At 38.2% G+C, this 22,524-nt stretch overlaps 1 protein-coding gene across 1 annotated transcript; it reads left to right on the forward strand.

Annotated features, from left to right (window-relative positions):
- Positions 1-11,015: 11,015 nt before the first annotated feature.
- LOC103418232 (uncharacterized) lies at positions 11,016-11,906 on the forward strand. Its single transcript, XM_008356372.4, has one exon. It carries the CDS (start codon positions 11,164-11,166, stop codon positions 11,614-11,616), a length of 453 nt encoding a protein of 150 aa, XP_008354594.1. The 5' UTR covers positions 11,016-11,163; the 3' UTR covers positions 11,617-11,906.
- Positions 11,907-22,524: the final 10,618 nt, after the last annotated feature.

The raw sequence follows: 22,524 nt of genomic DNA on the forward strand, positions 1-22,524 counted from the left end.
ATATGCAGCTTATTCAGCAGAAAATCTTGGTACCTGCACTTACTACAACCAATGAACTACTAATCAACTTCTTTGCCTCAATTTCCCCTCAAATCCCTCAACTCTCACTACATATTTCTTGGACAACTCAATCTGCTTCGAAAATGCTATGATCCCGGCTCCAGCAGCAGTTATATCCTCGTACCCGGATCCAGTAGACGCCAGTGATGAGGTGGTTATCCGAAAGGTTGGGGTCTAGAAAAGTAGGAACAGCTTGGTTTATGATTAAAGTGGATGCCAAAAAGTCAGGAACTAGTTTTCCACTGGAGAATCTACCTGTGGGGATTTGGCCAGGAAAGTCTTTGCCATAAGGGTAATGGTTGCCTTTGAACAATGTTTCGAGGTAATTGTTGTTGCCAGGGCGACTGTTGAATCACCAAATGTTAAAATTGCTGGGAATTTTGGTGCAGGTTTTGTGGCATTGCATGTGTTGGAATTGGAAATGTGCACTAGTAGAAGAAGAAAAGATAACGAAATATGTTGTATAAGAATGCAAAAATGCTACCGAGAGTACTTCCTACTGAAAAACTGCTCAAAGTGTGCGACTCCGTATGAGGACCTCCTTCCCTTCTGCTCACTCTCTAATCACACGGTTCTCTAGAGAAGGAAGGGTGGGCAGCAGGTACCATGAGCCCTCTGTCACACGTCTATCTAAAAGCAAGTGTAGTTCGACTGTTCCATCGAATGCTCATATCTCTAGGCAAAAATCATGTGAGTGTGCAGTTATGCTTTGGATAAAGGAAAACATTCTGAGACTTAATTTGTTTGACTCTTAGTACAAATTTAATCTCCAAATTAACTAGGCGACGAGCATTGCCATAATATTTCATTTTACAAAATTCGTTTCATTACTCTCTCGTCAATGCGCTCATTCTATGTAAGATTTTTTTTACCAGTTACCACCAATGAAATCAAAGAATCGCATTTGAGACATTGCCACCATTCCCTACTAAATTCATTGAAACTCGGTTTTTCAGAACTTAGAACTAAAATTGTTATCCACAAGATGTGTAGCTTTAAACGGCAAGGTAGTCCCTAAAAATAAGAGGGTTGGCTGAGGCCTGACCTTTTTGCTTACCTAATTCAACTCAAATGTTGGGTTGGACTTATGGAACAAGTCACCTCACGAACTTGAGCTCTATTGGGTTAGAATTGTGTGACTCTTAAAATCAACTCTGTCAAAGATCAAGAAGAATATAAATAGTTCTGAAATTTTAATAGTTATCGAATAAATAAATAAACCATGTAATTCATTTAAACATTAAAATTTTGATAATGTTAACAGTATGATTAAGCGGTTTTCGATTTAGTTGATTTTTTGTATAATTGATCTTTAAAATGTGAATTAAAATGTAAACGATTTTCACCGTCAACATTGTAAAGTGTAATTGAGAGTCAAAAAGATAGAACGAGAAAGTCCTTTTGAAAAAGGTTGGTATTCAGGAGCATCTCATATGAGGGGCTTATTTTGTTTTCTTGTAGCAAAGTAGTTGAACTAATTAAGGTGTAGTGGTATGCAATATTAGGCTTATTATTACTAATACCACTTTTTTTTTAGAATTGTTATTAGTACTCTAAAAATTTCATTGGCACTCCTCACAAATGTATTTTTCTTTATAATTATTGAAAGTTTGGAGTGCCAAATAAGATTTTTAGAGTGCTAATAATAATTTTTTTTTCTTAAAAAAGAGATAGGCTAGGAGCCAACGTTATAGGAATCCACATTTAGATGTTACTGTCACGTATCGTTACTAATTTATATTTCATTAGGAATGTATGATAATACTATTTTTGTAACATTGTATAACGATGTGACGGTTGCACCAAATTTATCATGTTGAAAAAACGTCTGAAGCCCCTCAGACCCCAATTATAGCAAAAGTTAACCCTCACCATAAGTGCGGCGATAAGTGTACTACTAACAGACAATTAAGGTTTCTGAGGGGGGAAAAAAGTCTTATAGAAACTGGAAAATGTTCACCTGCCCATTTCCAAGTTTCATTTTTAATCTTCGTATAGCATTTGCTCTCAATCCTTGAAGATCTTGTATATGGGAATTGCTGCCGGGCACCATATTATTGCAGGTCAGTTCGCATCTCTGCTACTTAATTTTATGCTCAATAGTCAATATGTGAATCGTATATGTGCTGTCCGGAAACATGAAGCATAGCTTACAACATATTTTAAAACTGGTAGTTGCAGTGACATGTTTCAATTCAAACTCAATAAAATTTCAGCATACATGCATCACGATACCGTGCAAATACACACACACACACACACACACACACACACACACACACACACATTATTTCACATGCACGGGATGAGATCAGTATATATACTCAACTACTGCGGATTCATTAGGGATAGGTTTTATAATGATTTAATCTGCTGACAAAACCTTCAGTATCTAAAAAGTATACTTCATGAGCAGTATGCATTGCTGATCTTGATGAAGTAAACAACTTCCTGTGGAGAAATTTGAACTAACAGATATTCGCTGGATCAAAAAGTTTTGGTTGGTTCATACAAAAAACAGAAGTTCTGGTTGGTGAGACAAAATCTCAAGGTGTATGCCTAAAAGATCGAGCAGCTTTTTCTAATGAGATGGAAAAGGACATCAGCTTATAGAGCACATCACTTTGGAAATTGGACTATGTAAGGATCTTTTTTATTTACAAAATAATGTCCTTTTAGGATTTAGGATAAGCTTGAGTTTAGGGTTTATGTTAAAAGCATGAACAACGATATATATACAAGTCTAAATAGTGTGGAATAAGCCATTTAAAGTTAAACCACTTTGTCATTATAAAAAATTTCGGCTCTATAGAATCTCTTAGCGTTAATGTAATATGAATGTACGCAAATCAACAGTCAGAAATTATTCGGCTGCAACCGTAGCACAATTCAACTATTATTTATCAAAGTCATTGCACACTTATGACCGCAATAAAAGAAAAGGCCAAAAAAGACACATTTTGGTGTCAGTTGGTCATATGGTGTTTCTTAAGGTCTCCGTGGGTCTTCCATTACCACTTTCTCTAAGGCAGTCCCTTATTAACTCCTGTACAGCCTTGGCTTTAACTTATGGATTGGCCTTTGCATTTAGAGGTTGCATCTTGTTTTAAATTTTGTTTTTTCATGTTTTGGGTTGATATATCTTGCCTAACTTTCATGTCCATATCAACTGCAATGTCTGCAATCTCTCTCATCTATTATGTTTTCGTAGTGCTTAATTAGAGCTGTGTTTGGTGTGCTTTACTGTTACACTATCACAAACTAGCGACCCTTCATGTCCATGGCTTCCATTTCTTCCTGGCCCTCTCTGAGCTCTCTCCAATAATATCATGTAGTTCGATTGGAACAGTGCATCATATGGCATTTTGTACACTATTTGACAAAGTGGTTTAATGAGAAGTGGACAGGTCCTTGAGTTTTTGAGTGCTGTAGTTTGAGAGGTGCATGTTAAGAGATATTTGAAACTAAAATCAAACTAAAAATTTAAACGTCACACTGACTAGCTAGTTGTTTAGTAGTACTTCTTTTTCAATATTAGAAGAGGTCTCTGATATATTTGAATTTTTTCTCTATCAATTAAAAACCCTAACCAAACCCCGCCGTATCTAAAAGTTAGCCTTTTCTTTTCTTTTCCCATCTTCTATTTAGGGTTACTAATTCTCTATGAGAACTCAAAATACAAATTGTTGAAATTAAACCTCAAGTTCCTGCTACGAGCCTCAGACCACAAATGTCGATGGGTCCTTAAGAAATATAAGCCATGCATGATGAAGATCTTACAATCCTTCATGATTTAGACAATTCCAATAATCGAGCATTTACCTAATTTTCCTTAGAAACCATGCACATGACTTGACATGACATGACATATATGCACCAAAAGCTATTCACGTAAGTTAATTTCCTAGATAGTGTGACACATTTTATTTGTGTGAAAATATAAACATTGACTAAAATTCAAACAAAAGCTTGTATTATCAAGGATTCATATGTACATATTCAGCTATCAAATGTACAAAACTAGGTTTTAAACTTTAATTGAACAGCCAGACACTAGCAATTGATCGATTAGGTTTGACAATTAGATAAAATGTACGCACTTAATTTACATATAGGAAAATACAGAAATTAGGGTGTGTAATAGTGGCAAAAAGAACAAACAAGAAAAAAAAATCAGTTAGTTCCATCCTTGTACAAGAATGTCCCGTAAGATATTATTTCCTAGTTATTCGTATTGTAAACATAAGTACACCAACTTTATACGTAAATATGTGTGCCGCTCTCTATGTATATTAGAGTATAAAAATTCATTTAGGTTATACTTTCGGTTACCAAAATTATGAATCTTGGCCTTTGCAATACGTTGTATATAAAATCCAAAATATTTCAATAAGATTAATCTTAATTAATCCATGAACAGCAATAAAAGGAACTGAAGAATCACTTTTTAGATTCTTGGCACTTCTGATTGGTCGATTAAGACTTGGATGCACTGAACTGAACTTGAATTCTGCCCATCCCTAAGATTTTTATGTGCATCAAATATTGTAGCTTTTGAGCAACAATCCCACAACAATGCCAGCTATCAAATGCGTACCTAGAGATAATAACCACTAATTAACTAAAATTATATTAATGAAGCATTAGTTATATAAGTTTTTGGATATGTCTTGGAGGTGGTGGGAGCAAGTGCAAAGGAGAAAATTTTCAGTGTGTCTTGGAACACGGCTTGGTACACTAAGTGTTAAAATATAATTGGTTAATTTTTTTTCTTAAGTTTTCAAAAAATTATATTATTATATTTGATATACCGAGTTGTGTTTTTGGCACACTGAATAATCTCTCAGTACAAAGAGAAGTTTAGGGTAGTAAAGTACTACGGTATCTGTTAGGAGCAGAGGCTTCAATGATACTCCAAAACTAATGATGATCATTTAGCAACTATGCATTAAGTCGTGTTCTTGACACATTGAATAATTTCTCGGTACATAGAGAAGTTTAGGGTAGTAATTAAAGTACTACGGTATCTGTTAGGAGCAGAGGCTTCAATCATACTCCAAAACCAATGACGATCATTTAGCAACTATGCATTAATATATCAAACGATTATTAACCCTTGAATTATATATAAAACAAGTCTTTGATTAAATAAATTGGACTTCCACGTTGGCTTCAGTGTAAGGACAGACTTGACTCACGTTGATCAAATTAGATTCAATCGGGACTGGCATTTCATGTCTCGTGCGTCCCGTATTTGCAAACCATTATTATTGTAAGTTTTGATTAAGTTAAGGTCGGTGCCTAAATAAGACCTCAGTGCCATGAAGCTTCCTAGTCCAAGCTGTCTCAAGTGGCAGATAGAAAATGCCAATAAATAAAAAAGACACAAAATTACAAATTATCCACACGAGCAAAGACAAATACTCTAATCAGTTGTCTTGTCATATATTTGGCTAGGGTTTAAGTACCTTATTGACTAGAATATATGGTCTTGTACTTCCATATTGATCTGCAGCCACCAACAAAATATTTGGTGGATTTGAGATCGCATGCTACGGGTGAGTCCATTTTGGCAATTGAACGATAAAAAATTTGATGGATTTGGCATATAATGTAAGAGTATTTTTAATGTGAGAAATAGTGTAAACGTCAACATGAAAGCGCATAATTTTTTTAGATCAAAACTCAAACGAAAAGCTAAGATTATAAGAAAAATGGCGGAGCTGTTCATACATCGGATGATGCCTTGGCCCTGTTCTTATTCTTCAATTGCTTTCGAACATATAGAGTATAACCATATAATTTTAAACTCGGGGCAAAGATATAAATCCTACCTCTGCCATTGAGAAGAAACAAACATAGTTGATGGGAGAGCGAGTAAAAATATGTGAAATATAACTATAGCTAGTAAAAATTGAAACCCATTTAGATTTTTTAATTACCATTATCTGAGATTTAGACACAAAAACATGTAGTTTGTTTGCATTTGTAGTTGATTTAATATTTAATTGTAACATACCATGCATTTTGCAGTGTTCAAATATGTTAAATTACTGTGAGTCACTCGAGGTGGACTTGCACTAAGTGACAAAGAAAAAATTAACATTGATCTTCGATGCTATAAATATTCCAAGATTGTGTTGATTGTATGAATGTGTGTTAAGCCTCCCATCAATTATGCATTTAATCATTCTTAATTAGTCATATAAACAAATGTATAGAACCTAGTTAATTAGGTTTTAGGCATCCCGCAACCCCATTGTGATAACTTAATGGGCGATTATCAACATACGAGTTTTTGTTATGGTCGGTTTCTTATATTCAATCCAAATTATCCAAAACATAAAACCCAATAAATTTGAAGGGATTGAAAGGATAGGTTGTCTTGCTTTGTTATTTCAACTTGTTCAATAATCCTCATTTGTGTAGTTTTTCTTATAAAAAAGTTGATGGATAGTGTCATGAGTGAAAATCTACCGGTAATCAAAACAAGCTGTATATGTTGCTGAGCTTGAACAAGATTTGGACCAAGCTTAATACTCTAAATTAGTATTTTGCTCAACGATGAAACAATCACTTAGATTTAAATGGATTGAACCTTTGCAGATTAGGTTGTAATTTCACTAGAGAAAATTCTCCACTAGAGCAGGAGTTATGTTCTTTTGGGTGAGCATACGCAAAAGTTAGCTAGTCCTAGTTCTGTCCCTAACCCTGGTTGTGACTAGTTTGATGTAGATTGAGTAGTCGATTGACCTATTTAAGTAAAGAGAATAAGCATAACCCTAATGCCTAGGTCATGGACCTAGCATTTAAGATGTTAGAATGGCATACATCTTATATATAAAGCTAACACAAAAGTTGAATATATAAAACTAACACAAAAGTTGAACGGTGCTTTTTGTGTCACCAAACTTCAACAACCAACACAAAAAGGTGAACAGTAATTTTGGTGTCGTCAAGCTTTAACAAAACTATTTAGACAAAAATGCTCCTAAGACAAAAAGCTTCAAAGACATTCCAAAATAATGCATCAAATAAGGCAAGAACATTTTTGTCATTTTAACAGTGTTTTTTTTAATAATTAATTTTTTGGTATTGTCACGCCCTGACCCGCGAATAAAGACCATTCACGAGTTAGGGTGTGAGCCATATCTTAGCTATAGAAATAAATTCTACAACCAAGATATGGTGGAAAATAAAATAAAATTATAACGATTACACCATACATCAACAAAATCTTACATAAAAATTTATTGAATACGCAGCGGAATAACTATGGTGCACAAATTAATTCACAACAAAAAGTACCAATAAAATAATAATTAAATTGTAACAATTCTTTCAAATGCGTGAAATATATGCAAATGAGATGGATGAATGTACTCACTTCCTTCTAATCCCGTCAACACATACCTAAGGCACCCAAGTCTGCACATTCCATACCATGTTTATATCACTTGGCTCCGGATACGTTAGAGTATGAGTTAACTTCTGTTCATCCCTTAAACCCAATTTTTGTAATTAAACTCTCAGTTTCCACTTTTTTATACAGGCACTTCCCCCGACCCATAATTGTATACTCAAGCCCTGCACCCTACGCCTGACATATACAAGGTTCAATATTTTATATTCAAGGCAAACTTCAGCCCTTAAATATCCTCACAACCCAAATACCTTACAAAACTCAACACAACTGAACTCTCTTTCTTGGTTTGCATGAATGTTTATGTATGTGCCATGTAACAAGGATATCAATAATCACATGCTCTATAACATCTGCAACACTAATCAAACTGTTAGTAGCCAAAATTGTATTATATTTGCAACACTAATCAAATTGTTAGTAGCCAAAATTATATTATCAACAATATATAGTATGAATAACACACAACAATCTAATTGAGAAATATTACTTTACCATTTTACTCCATCTCTCTAGGTGATATTGATGCATAAATCCATTTGAGTTCCATATAGAGCAATTATGTTGGGTAAGCTCTCATGCATTTTCTAGGTTTTGTCCCCACCCCCCCCCCCCTCCCCTTTTATTTTACAACATTCTCAAGGGAAGTAAATGGATATTTTCGATGGTTTAGTGGAGTGCTTCTCATGGAAATGATCTCAAAATGTAAATGCATAAACAACACAAGATTTAAGTGGTTCGCCAAATTGACTACATCCACTGGGGTTTGCTTTCATTGTATTTCACTATATATGAGGGACTTACAAATACAATGAAAGATGACTTAAAGCCTTTACATAATGTAAAGTAAATGGGAAAAAAAAGAAAAAGAAAAGCGATCTGGGAAGGAGATGAGGTTTTTTTATTCTTGTTTCATCGTGTGTTGTTGTTGGAGGTATGTTGTTCTCCTCCCCCGTTCCTCTCCTCCCTCTGCTTTTATGGATGAAGAAATGGAATCCTCCGTTAAGCCTTAAGGACACGTTTCACTTTGTTTTGCAACACTTGGACATCTTGTAATTGGAAGCAATCATTCCCATGCATGTGGACAAATGCTCAAAAGCCACGTTTAAAGTCTAAGGGATATGAATCCCACCTCTTCAAATTTTGGAGGGATGAATCATCATCAAACATTTAACTCTTAGATTCCTAATGAATACAAACTTAACTCACCCTTAAGTAGACTTCCACCTTCACATTTAGAGTGGTGACTAATCACCAAATCATTAACTCCTAATGTTACAAACTCTCCACCTCATTTTTGAGAGAAAATATCAAGACAAAATTACTCATTTAGTCCAACCTCAAACTCTCGGCCCTTTGTGAGGAAAATCAAACCAAACTCATTTAATCTCCCTTCTCCAATTCAAAATAAAAATATCTCTAATTACATATGAACATGAAATAGCTAGTTTTTGAAATAAGTTGTATCAAAAGGATTTTACATTAAGACTATTTTACATATTGAAAGTAGGTTCTTGCACGTAAAAATAATTACCCACACACACACACACACACACACATATATAACCATTTTTTTAAATACAAGGTATTACAGGTACAATTTTTTTGTTTTATTTTATTTTTTATTTTTAAATTTAGTGCCTTACAATAGGTTGACAATAATGTAATTCAATTTCTCTATTTTTAAATAAGTTCAAAACATCTTATTACGAGGCGTGTAATGCCGGTTATAAAAAAAGTCTTTCACATGGGGATAATAATGTGATTAAATTAATTGTCAAATGATTGTTTTTTTTTTAACCCAACGATCTTATCTACACTAAGGGGGTGGGGATGGGCTTACCTTCACAATATGCTAGCAATAATATGATTCAATCAATTGCTTATTAAATATTATTTTTTCTCTTCTTAATATAAATTCTATAAAGACCGATTTTATTATGTGAATTCAGTTGCTTTAATTGGTTTATGAGGGGTTTCTTCTAGTATGATCTAAAATTATTCATTTACTTCAAATATTTGACTTTCCTTTTGTCAATTTAAGTATATAAATATATTTAAAACGTGTAAATCATGCATAGCACGCCGTGATTCAAAAAATACAATATGCATGCGCTTGAGTGCGTGCATGAAGGCTAGTGAAGCATAATATAACTGTAAACGGAATGATTAACCACAAACATGACTTTTATCTAATTTATTTCAGTAAGTGTTATGCAAACATTCAATTCATTTGATCGAACGGTAAAAAATTAAAAAAAAAACAATGTGAAAGCTAAAAAAAGTGTGTAACTAAAAAGACACCTGTTCTTGAAGACAGCTAGATTCTCTCGACTTTGCTAGCATAAGGTCTGAGTCTGACTCTGAGATGCAATAAGTTCCTCACCGGCGTGCTGTTAACAATGTCACTGACCAATAAAGTCTCAGCCATTCCAAAACACATCGAGGCAAAGAAGCTGTGCTGCTTTCGGCTGAGGCCGACTGGACCAATGATTTGTCGCTGTGAGCTTGTGAAATTGCTCACCCGAGGGGAAGATAATCATTTTCTTATAAAATAAAAAGCTTGGTACTCTGCAATTTTCATTCCGTACCTAATCACTTATAATTTCAGCGTAAGCCAAAAGCCATTATTTAAATCTGTCGTTTCCAGTACTAATGCCTATATTCGCGATGGACTCGTCATGTTGTGGGAGCCACATCCAACTCCTCTTTGTATTTTTACAATTCCAAATATGCCCTCGGATGTATTTTATACGGTTTTGCTCGACGATATACAGTGGTTTATAGGAAAAAATAGAAGATTGGGAACCAAGCATGTCTTTGTGTGTTTTATCTCGGTGTCAAAATTTTAGAATTAGTTCTAGTACCACTCATTAATTTGTCCCAAATAGCATAGCTTCAGTCAATATTTGCAATTTTTCTTCAATAGTCGGACTAGTCAATACTATGAAAAGTTAACGATCAGAATTAAATTATAAACCTCACTAAGTACCCTAAATACCAGTAACTTCAGAGTTTTGTTTACTTGTCAACATAATGAATAAAAAGTGAGGCCACCAGTAGTCCGGACTATTGAAGATTTATGACAATATTTAATTATAAACCTCACTAAGTACCCTAAATGCCAGTAACTTCAGAGTTTAGACATAACTATTAATTACTCATATCATAATCATATGGATTTATACTACAAAAACAGTAACAATACAACCAAATTATTGATTAACTTTGGCGTCCACTTTGAAACAAAGAAACCCTAGCTATCTTAAGCATTCCCCAAAAGGTTCATTATCTCCTAAGCACTTCCAAAAAAGGCATGTATGCAAGTAATTCCCCATCACTAATTGTTTAGAAGGCGGCTTAAGTTAATTAGCTCATGGAAGCAAGACCCACACACACAAGATCATACCAAAAGAGAAAAAAAAAAACCAAATAAATAAAAACAAATCAAAAGTCACCAACAAAGGACAATTTGGTCATTTCAAAACCAATCATGCATACAATAATATCATGCACCAATTATTCCTATTTATATAACACACAGCTAGTCCAAACCTTCCATAGCATTCAAGCTTTCAACCCCAAGACCCCAAAGAACTTTCAACCCCAAGACCCCAAAGAAGCACAAAAGAAAACCAAAAAACAAATCAAAATCCACCGGGAGAGCTCAAAAACCAGAGATGGGCAACAGTCTAAGGTGCTGTTTGGCTTGCGTACTACCGTGTGGAGCCCTAGACTTGATACGGATCGTCCATTTGAATGGCTACGTAGAAGAAATCTCACATCCAGTCACTGCTGGCGAGATCTTGGAAGCAAACCCTAATCACGTTCTCAGCAAACCCAGCTCCCAAGGCGTCGTACGCAAAATTTTGATCCTCTCGCCGGAGTCGGAGCTCAAGCGTGGCAGCATCTATTTCTTGATTCCGTCTTCTTCTGTGCCGGAGAAGAGGAAAAAGAGTAAGAGCAACGGCATTAAGAAACCCTCAAAAAAGAGCAGCAAGAGCCAAAGCGATAGTACTGACCGTTACTTGACGGAGATTGTGACGGAAAAGAAGTTTACCTCTCGCCGGGATCGGAGGGCTGGCCGTGTCGCAGTATGGCGGCCTAATCTCGAAAGCATCACCGAAGACTAATATTTTATTTTTCCGGTGATGGGGACTTTTTTTGGGAGGGGTACATGGGTTGGTATTGCCTCTTGTGGATATATTTGTTTTTTGTTTTTTTTTTTTCGGGTCTGCGTAGTATAATGGCAGATTCTGAGTTAAATTCAGTATTTATGAGGTCATGATCTGTTTGGTTCTCAAGAAAATCAAAGAAAAAAAAATCATGGCTATGTTGACAGAGCGAGAGAGAAAAAGGAAATGTTCGTAGAAATACAATTGTATTTACACCAAGTTTGTAAGTAAATATGCTGCTTCTTTTATTCTCTCTTTGTGATCTCATGAATTGTGTGGAAAAAAAATAACTGGGCAGCCTATCTAGTGCCCAAAAGTGGGCAAAAAATTCCATCAGTTGAAGTGGTGTGTTTAATTTCAGTAATTTTGAGATTTGAAATAAATTAGAGTTTTTGAAATAGATAAGAGATAATGTCTTTACATATATTGTTGAATTTCATGTAGTCCATATAATTCCATATACTTTCTCTAAAAGTCAGCAGAAGATGGAACTGCTTTCCATGATTGTCCAAATGAGAAAATTTTATTTTTTAAACAAACGATATTATTTACAGTAAAGGGTGGGGGAGTGAGTTAGCTAAGTCTCATAGTAGACTAGTAATAATGTGGTTCAAATTCACTTTTGGTGAGAATTGAACCTAAGACCTTACAAGTAAAAAAATACACCACTAAATCGTAGTACTAATTGGTTGTCCAAATGAGCAATTAACTTGCTCAATAACATTAAAGGCCTTGTGTACACTTATTATTAAGAAAAGAGGGTTTGGCAATCATTTTTATAAAAAAAAAAATGCTGGAGAGATTATTTTTTAATTAGGTCATTTTCTAAAATAGTAATTTTACATATTAAAATTATGAAAGTTTTACACATTTCTCTCGTCCATAAATTTCTCTCCATATGCATAGCATGTGTGAGATTGCTAGTCGCCCTTTATATTAAGAGAAATATTAAACACTCACCCATGCTCTTTATTCAATTCGTTTTAATTTTCAACTTTTTAAGTTGTTTTTTTTTTTCATGGAGAGGAAAAGAAAGAATAAATAGTTATAGTTAGCCATGATACCATACTTCTAAGAGCATCTCAACCTGTTAGTAGAAGGCAAGGGAAATGGCATGTAAGTTGCCTTTGTTATTTACTCTGAATAGTACTTGCCCTTGGCCTTTACCCTTTCAAAACGGGTAGAGTTGCACAAAGGCAAGTACTATTGAGAGTTGCACAAAGGCAAGTACTATTGAGAGTGAATAGCAAGGGCAACTTACATGCCCTTGCCCTTATTTTTGTCTTCCACCAACTCGTGAAGATGCTCTTAGGTTTAGAATTTAGGGCATACCATACCAAATTCCATTGTCAATTAGTTTATGGCAGCACTGCCATACAAGTCATTATATATTATTGTAATGGCCATATATGTGTGTGTGTGTGTGTGTGAGACTTGAGTACAATATAGTTGGCATACTAGTTCATCTACGCGGTATTGTAGTGCAGCTATGTATACATACATTACTATATACTATATGCAATAATTGACATGTAGTCTTGCTGAATTTAGAAAAATGTTTTAATCCTTACCTAATGCGGTTAAGAGACGTGCATGCTAGCTTATGAGAGCGTTTAATTGGCCAACGAATGGAGGGAATATCGGGTAACAACTTTTGTAATACATATGAAATGCAATAGATTATACATTTTCTTTAAGTTTAATGATTGTGAGCACTACATTTATTCTTAAACCAAGCTAATGCATTGGCTTTCAAAAACCCTTAAATTAATTAAGCACAATAATACATCATGCAACATCTTCTTCTTATTCCCAACTTATAACATGGTGCTTGCCTCTTATGGGAGGCCTCCATTCTCAGTTGACAAAATTAGAACTCCTAATAGGCAATGGTAGAAACTTCATTAGTCGTGTAAATAAAAAATGATTTGTGAAAATTATCTGAAATGCATACACATGAGAGAGAGATGGGGGCCTTGGTGTTTGATGAAGGACATGAGCTCCAACCCATATATTATTAATAATGGCATATTATCTTATTAGCATAAAGCCAAAAGTTTTGAAGGGCTACATCTTGAAGCTACATATTTATAAATGCAAAACAACCTGGCAAATCTTCTTTGCTAAACCTATTTCGTACAACTCAGTCCTCACATGGATTCCCTCTTCCATCTCCCATATAAAATTATTCTTATTACACATCCTTTTCTCAAACTCCATCCCATGATATATGTTTATATTAATGTTCTGGACCACAAACTTGTAGATCAAAGATTTCAGTTTAACCAGTTGAATTTGGAATATTTTTCGGGAAATTTCATGGGGAAGCATGTGAGTTGTGGGTTTGGACCAAAGAGAGAATGCCGTGCATTTAATCAAACACATTATATGGATTTGATTATTAACTGATGAATTCTAGTAGAAAAATGGGGAGATCCCAAGGAACATAGGCATTAAGCCCCTCGATTAATTGTAGCATTTGTTAAGACAAAAAGGATATGAGTTCACGGGTCTAGTCGCCAGTTCCCGGAGGAGAACTTGGGTGAATCCCTCTGGATGGGAGACATCGAAGTAAAATACTGTAATGGCTTTCTCTATGTGTGTGGGGGTGAGTTTCAATATCATTAGTCAATGGAAAGTCAATTTTGCATTGTCCCAAACCTTAATTGTTCATGTTTTAAACTGTAAGAATCTCAAATTAATTGACCAATATGAATGTTATTGACCAATTTAAACTGCTAGATTCCCCAGTATGAATGTTATTGATCGGGAGGTACTCCGTCTCTATATTTTTTGTGCTAAGTTGTTTTGGACTGCCTTTCTGAGCTTTCCCTAATTTACCTTGTATTAGATTTTGTTTTTCTTTAATGAATGTTATTCGGATTGACCAAAAACAAACTAAAACTTCTGTTCTTGGTATTGATGGCAGTATCTTATTGTTTAGAAATTTAGAATAAATGAAAGTAAATAGACTTAACTCCGCCTATGTCTTACATGGCCGGTCCCAAGCCCGGATAAAGGAGGAGGGGGAGGGCGTCAGGTAGTCGACAGCCGGCACTCCATGATCACGTCGAATCCTTATGAAAATGAATCCAGAACAAAATCGCGCTAAAGCTAGGGCGTCACCCGTAAGTGGCGCGCTGTGTGGCCTGAGCACAGTGATAAGTGAGCAAGGGTCGCTGTATCTCCATCGGCACCCGGATGCAGTGTTAAATGAGCAAGGGGGCCATAGAAACTTCTTTTCGAACGACTCCACTCAAAGTTGTTTGGGAGCATATGCTCCTATCAACTTTACCCGGGACACACAAAAGAAGTACTTTGATCCTATTAGACGGGGGAATGTGAAGAAGCTAGGACAGAAGGGTAGAGTTCAAGAGAGCAAAATGCGTTTAGGAACGTGGAATATAGGAACCTTAACGGGAAAATCTATGGAAGTAGTGGAAGTTATGGTGAGGAGAAGGATAAATATTATGTGCCTACAAGAAACTAAGTGGGTTGGTAGTAAGGCAAAGGATCTAGAAAACTCAGGGTTTAAACTTTGGTATTCGGGCACAAATAGAACGAGAAACGGTGTTGGCATCATCGTGGACAAGACCTTGGTACAAGATGTTGTAGATGTCAAGAGGGTAGGAGATAGAATCATGGCAATCAAGATTGTAATAGGACAAGAACTTATCAATGTGATTAGTGCGTACGCACCTCAAGTAGGGTTGGATACGAGTTCGAAGGAGAAATTTTGGGAAGATCTTGGAGACTTGGTGCAAGGAATTGCTCAGACGGAGAAGTTATTTATAGGAGGAGATTTAAATGGACACGTGGGCAGGGAGACAGGCAACTATGGAGGTTTTCATGGTGGCCATGGTTTTGGGGAGAGAAACGAGGATGGGGAAGCTATCTTGGATTTTGCAATGGCATATGATCTCTTCTTAGCCAACACCTTCTTTAAGAAGAGAGAAGAACATGTGATCACCTACAAGAGTGGGTCGTCAAAAACACAAATAGATTTTCTTCTAATGAGGAAAGGGGATCGTATAACTTGTAAGGATTGCAAAGTTATACCAGGAGAGAGCGTGGCTAATCAACATCGCTTGTTGGTGATGGATGTACATATCAAAAGAGTAAGACAAAAGAACAAGACTTGGAAGTGCCCAAGGACTAGATGGTGGAATCTAAAAGAAGAAAAACAAGCCATTTTCAAAGAGAAGGTAATCACCCAATGTGTGTGGGATAGAGAGGGGGAAGCTAGCCAAATGTGGGATTCCATGGCTAGTTGTATCCGAAAAGTAGCAAAAGAGGTATTAGGAGAGTCCAAGGGCTTTGCCCCACACCAAAAGGAATCTTGGTGGTGGAATGAGGAGGTACAAACGAAGGTGAAGGCTAAGAAGGAATGTTGTAAAGCCTTATACAAGGAGAGGACCGATGAAAATGGTGAAAGGTATAGAAAAGCGAAGCAAGAGGCGAAGAAAGCTGTCAGAGAAGCTAAGTTAGCGGCTTACGACGATATGTATAAACGACTAGATACCAAAGAAGGAGAGTTGGATATCTATAAACTATCTAGAGCAAGGGAAAAGAAGACAAGGGACCTAAACCAAGTGAGGTGCATCAAGGATGAGGATGGAAAGGTTCTTGCTACAGAGAACGCGGTTAAAGACAGATGGAGAGGTTATTTTCATAATCTTTTCAATGAAGGACATGAAATGAGTGCTTCTTTAGGGGAGTTGAGTAACTCAGAAGACTGTAGAAACTACTCTTTTTATCGTCGAATCCGGAAGGAAGAAGTGGTTGTAGCTTTGAAGAAGATGAAGCATAAAAAAGCAATAGGCCCAGACGATATACCAATCGAAGTGTGGAAACTTTTGGGAGAGACAGGTATAACATGGCTCACTGACCTTTTCAATAGGATTTTGAAAACGAAGAAGATGCCAAATGAGTGGCGAACGAGCACTTTGGTGCCTATCTACAAGAATAAGGGCGACGTACAAAATTGCATGAACTATAGGGGTATTAAGCTAATGAGTCATACAATGAAGCTCTGGGAGAGAGTCATTGAGCATAGATTGAGGCAAGAGACACGGGTTTCGGACAACCAATTCGGGTTCATGCCAGGGCGCTCAACCATGGAGGCAATCTATCTCTTACGAAGATTGATGGAAAGATATAGAGATGGGAAAAAGGATTTACACATGGTCTTTATAGATTTGGAAAAAGCGTATGATAGGGTCCCAAGAGACATTCTTTGGAGGATTTTAGAGAAGAAAGGAGTACGAGTAGCATATATCCAAGCTATACAGGATATGTATGAAGGAGCAAAGACTGCCGTAAGAACTCATGAAGGACAAACCGAAAGCTTTCCCATAACTGTAGGATTACATCAAGGCTCATCCTTAAGTCCTTACCTTTTTGCGTTGGTAATGGATGAGTTAACAGGACATATTCAAGATGATATTCCTTGGTGTATGCTTTTCGCAGACGATATAGTGTTGATAGATGAAACTCAGGAAGGGGTAAATGCAAAGCTTAACCTTTGGAGAGAAGTGTTGGAATCTAAAGGTCTTCGCCTAAACCGATCAAAGACAGAATATATGGAGTGCAAGTTCAGTGCAAATGGAGGCCAAAACGAGTTAGGGGTGAGGATCGGAGATCAAGAAATACCAAAGAGCGACCGTTTTCGTTACCTAGGATCTATCTTGCAAAAGAACGGAGAATTAGATGGAGATCTCAACCATAGAATACAAGCTGGATGGATGAAGTGGAAGAGTGCATCCGGCGTGTTGTGTGACCGCCGTATGCCACTGAAGCTCAAGGGAAAATTTTATAGGACGGCAATAAGGCCGGCGATGCTGTATGGCACAGAATGTTGGGCGGTGAAACATCAACACGTACACAAAATGGGTGTAGCGGAGATGATGATGCTTCGTTGGATGTGTGGGCACACGAGAAAGGATAAGATTAGGAATGAGGATATCCGGGGTAAAGTAGGAGTAGCCGAAATTGAAGGAAAGATGAGAGAAAATCGGTTACGGTGGTTTGGACATGTGCAAAGAAGGCCTACTGACGCTCCGATTAGAAGATACGACTATGGGACAGAGGTTCAGGGCCGAAGGGGTAGAGGAAGACCTAGGAAAACTTTGGAAGAGACTCTAAGAAAAGACTTAGAGTACTTGGATCTAACGAAGGACATGACACAGGATCGAGCACAATGGCGTTCTAAGATTCATATAGCCGATCCCACTTAGTGACTTGGATTTTCCAAGTCTCCAACCGAGAAGTTTTCCTCACTCGGGAAATTAAGGGAACACTACCCCAACCTACATGCTCCACTCAGAAAGCTTCAACATACAAGCTTCAACAAAAGAAAATTCAAAGAACTTAGCGAAGAAGGCTTTGGTGTATTTAACACAATACGTTGAAATGAAGGAAAGCTTATTTATTGATATCCCCGATAAGCTACAAATATGTACATATACATGAGTCAAAATAAACACACAAGAGGGAGCCTTCACAAAGGTTGCTTAGGAGAAGTCTCAGCAGTCGGTAGAGCCCCAGAAAGAGAAGGCACCGGAGGGGGATCATTTGGAGCCTCAGTACTGGACAGAACCCTGGAAGGAGGAGGCATCAGAGGTTGATCATTTGGAGCTTCATTACGCGGTACAGCCCCAGAAGACGAAGGCAATAAATGCCTTTGGAACAAACCCACAAATCTCTGATGATCAAGTAAAACCTGACCATCAGTTTCCTTCATCTGGTCAAGCTTCCTCTTCATGTTTGTAGCATAGTCATGTGCGAGCCGGTGCAACTGTTTATTCTCATGCTTGAGCCCTCTAATCTCCTGTTTGAGACTCATCACTTCAGCCGCCAATGATTCAACTTGGCGGGTTCGAGCAAATAGGCGTTGGGCCATATTAGACACAGAACCTGCACACTGAACATTGAGAGCCAGCGAATCCTTAACAGCTAACTCATCAGACCGTTTGGAAAGTAGTCTGTTATCTTTGGGAGTGAGAAGGTTCCTGGCCACCACCGCAGCGGTCATATCATTCTTCATCACGGAATCCCCAACGGTAAGAGGACCAGTAGGGGAGACGAAGGATGGGCGCCATATGTTGTCTGGAGAAGGCGGGGCTGCCTCTTCAACAAGGTTCAAGTCAAAACGACGGTCGGAGGGGCCAGACATTTTCAAAGGTGTTGAAGAGAGAAGAGGTCGGACAAATCAAGATCTTAGAAGTGCAAGAATGAAGCTTCTACTGGTGGAGATTCAAGTGTGCTTTAGAACTTAATGCCAGCCCCTATAAAAATCTGCACTCGACGGAGCTTCAGAAATCGAAGAGGCGCCTGCTCAGAAATCGGAGAGGCGCCTGCTCAGAAATCGAAGAGGCGTTTGCTTTCTCAAAAGCTGAGCTGTTTAGAGATCACGAGGGTTGATCTCAGAAATCGAAGAGGCTTTTGCTTTCTCAATAGTTGGGCTGCTCAAAGACCACGAAGGCCGATCTCAGAAATCGAAGAGGCGCTCGCTTTCTCAAAAGCTGGGCTCCCCAGAGACCACGAGGGCCGATCTCAGAAATCGAAGAGGCACCTACTTTTCCAGCCTTGTCAGCACCTGTCACACGCACACTCAGCTTTGCGGAAATTATGGGCATTCTGTCGAAGACTTCTGGGGAAGTAGAAAACACATGAATCTTACTGTTCAATCACCCACTTCCCACACGCAACAATAGCTCATGGGTACCACAGATAACTTTGCCAAAGTTCTCTGCCAAAGTTGAGCACGTGAAGCTTGCAGCTCCCACTACATCGCTCTGACCAAGAAGGGTAAAAGAATAGCAAAGAAACAGCACTAACAAAGTTTAGACCCATAAATTTTGAAGGTCTAGCTACCATATTATTACCCACAAGGGTAAAGGAACAGTACCACTGCTGGATAATTGGAAAGTCCATGTGTGTCAACCTCTGTGCTTCGTGGCAAGGTAGACTAGCAAACATGCCCAATCTTTACTCACATTCGAGAAAACACTCCCAATAAGATTGCTTGCTCCAAAATCGAAGAGGCACCGTCCTCCGAATCTCGAGAGCCAGACTCCCAACATGACTACTTTATTAAAAATCGAAGAGAGGGTAAAGGAACAGTACCATTGCTGGATAATTGGAAAGTCCCTGTGTGTCAACCTCTGTGCTTCGTGGCAAGGTAGACTAGCAAACATGCCCAACCTTTACTCACATTCGAGAAAACACTCCCAATAAGATTGCTTGCTCCAAAATCGAAGAGGCACCGCCTTCCGAATCTTGAGAGCCAGACTCCCAACATGATTACTTTCTCAAAAATCGAAGAGACACTGCTCCCCGAATCTTCGAGAGCCAGACCCCTAGCATGATTGCTTTCTCAAAAATCGATGAGGCATCGTTCTCCGAATCAATCGAAGAGGCGCTCGCTTTCTCAAAAGCTGGGCTGCCCAGAGACCACGAGGGCCGATCTCAGAAATCGAAGAGGCACCTACTTTTCTAGCCTTGTCAGCACCTGTCACACGCACACTCAGCTTTGCAGAAATTATGGGCATTCTGTCGAAGATTTCTGGTGAAGTAGAAAGCACATGAATCTTACTGTTCAATTACCCACTTTCCACACGCAACAATAGCTCATGGGTACCACATATAACTTTGCCAAAGTTCTCTGCCAAAGTTGAGCACGTGAAGCTTGCAGCTCCCACTACATCGCTCTGACCAAGAAAGGTAAAAGAATAGCAAAGAAACAGCACTAACAAAGTTTAGACACATAAATTTTGAAGGTCTAGCTACCATATTATTACCCACAAGGGTAAAAGAACAGTACCACTGCTGGATAATTGGAAAGTCCCTGTGTGTCAACCTCTGTGCTTCGTGGCAAGGTAGACTAGCAAACATGCCCAACCTTTACTCACATTCGAGAAAACACTCCCAACAAGATTGCTTGCTCCAAAATCGAAGAGGCACCGTCCTCCGAATCTCGAGAGCCAGACTCTCAACATGACTACTTTCTCAAAATCGAAGAGAGGGTAAAGGAACAGTACCATTGCTGGATAATTGGAAAGTCCCTGTGTGTCAACCTTTGTGCTTCGTGGCAAGGTAGACTAGCAAACATGCCCAACCTTTACTCAAATTCGAGACAACACTCCCAACAAGATTGCTTGCTCCAAAATCGAAGAGGCACCGCCCTCCGAATCTCGAGAGCCAGACTCCTAACATGATTACTTCCTCAAAAATCGAAGAGACACTGCTCTCCGAATCTCGAGAGCCAGACCCCAGCATGATTGCTTTCTCAAAAATCGAAGAGGCATCGTTCTCCGAATCTCGAGAGCCAGATACCACAGACCACTTTTTCAAAGTGCTCTGACAGAGTTAAAACATGTGAAGCTGGCAGCTCCCACTACCGTGCTATGACCAAGCAGGGTAAAGGAATAGCATTACTACTTGTTGTTAGGGAGACGCCTATATATGTCGACCTCCATCCCCAACGGACAGGCAGACCTGCAAAAATGCTCAACCCTCCATCATATCTGAGAGGGCACTCCCAACGAAGCCTTTCGAAATATTCAGCTTTCTTTTCCCCCGATAATACCTCTGCAAACAAGCTATACTAGAGCAAGAATATCTCATATCATCAGGGTTAAAAGCAAGAGTATCCCATATCATGCTTTTTCCCTGTCTTTTCCTTTGGCCTTGTTTTTACCTGCAAGACAAGGAGAAAGAGAGCAATCAGTCAGCACTTGGAATCAAGCTTCCAGCCAGGAACTGACTGCCTGGAACCCCTTACCTGATTACTTACCTGGCATTGCTCTCGAGTACTCATCTTCAACATCTTATGTTTCCAGGGAAGATTCCGCATCTGCTTGAGGAACAGATAGGGCAAGTGCGAAGGATACAAGGAAGCATGTGGAGACAAGCGTAACAGCACACGTGCCGATACATCCATTACTCTGTCAAAAGCAAAAGTATCCCATATCAGCAGGGTGGAACGTACTCTAGATTTGATGGACTTGTTTTGACCCTCAAATTCTTCAGTCGGCCTTATACTCTGGAGGAAACCAGAAAACCCTCCAGCTCAGTTCAAGAATAAGCCTGTGGAAAGTTACTTCTTCAAAAGCAAAAGTATCTCATATCATCTCTTCTCATTTTTCTTCTCTTTATCCTTCATGCTGTTGCAAGATGGGGAGAAGGTGAACAATCAATCGGAGCTCTGATTGCTTACCTTGTCTGTCACCTCTTTCAGCAGACCCCCTAGCTCGGCGACTTGGGGAACTCCTACTACATGGTTTGTATCGCGCTCGACCAAGCCTGAAACTACAAGTAAGCTTCAAGTGAAATTGATACATTACCTTGTGCATCTCCACCAGTTAAAGATACCACCCCTGGATGGAGGAAAAGTACTTCCACAGAAGATGCCACATCTACCTATGAGACAGATAAGGCAAGTCAAGACGACACCACACTCCGATACTTAGAAGTTTCGTGATTACGAGATCATTCTCCCACAATATTTCCTAATGTCATTTGTACTAAATCATTCACTTGTACTCACTAAAGAAGAGCTTGAACCTATGTACTTGTGTAAACCCTTCACAATTAATGAGAACTCTTCTATTCCGTGGACGTAGCCAATCTGGGTGAACCACGTACATCTTGTGTTTGCTTTCCTATCTCTATCCATTTATATACTTATCCACACTAATGACCGGAGCAATCTAGCGAAGATCACAAAAAGCGACCGTTTTCGCTACCTAGGATCTATCTTGCAAGAGAACGGAGAATTAGATGGAAATCTCAACCATAGAATACGAGCTGGATGGATGAAGTGTAAGAGCGCATCCGGCGTGTTGTGTGACCGTCGTAGGCCAC

Source organism: Malus domestica, chromosome 03 (assembly GCF_042453785.1).
Source record: "Malus domestica chromosome 03, GDT2T_hap1".
Classification (NCBI taxonomy): Eukaryota; Viridiplantae; Streptophyta; class Magnoliopsida; order Rosales; family Rosaceae; genus Malus; species Malus domestica.

Excerpts from the sequence above, each read along its gene's own strand:
- LOC103418232 (XM_008356372.4), top strand. The coding sequence starts at position 11,164 with ATGGGCAACAGTCTAAGGTGCTGTTTGGCTTGCGTACTACCGTGTGGA.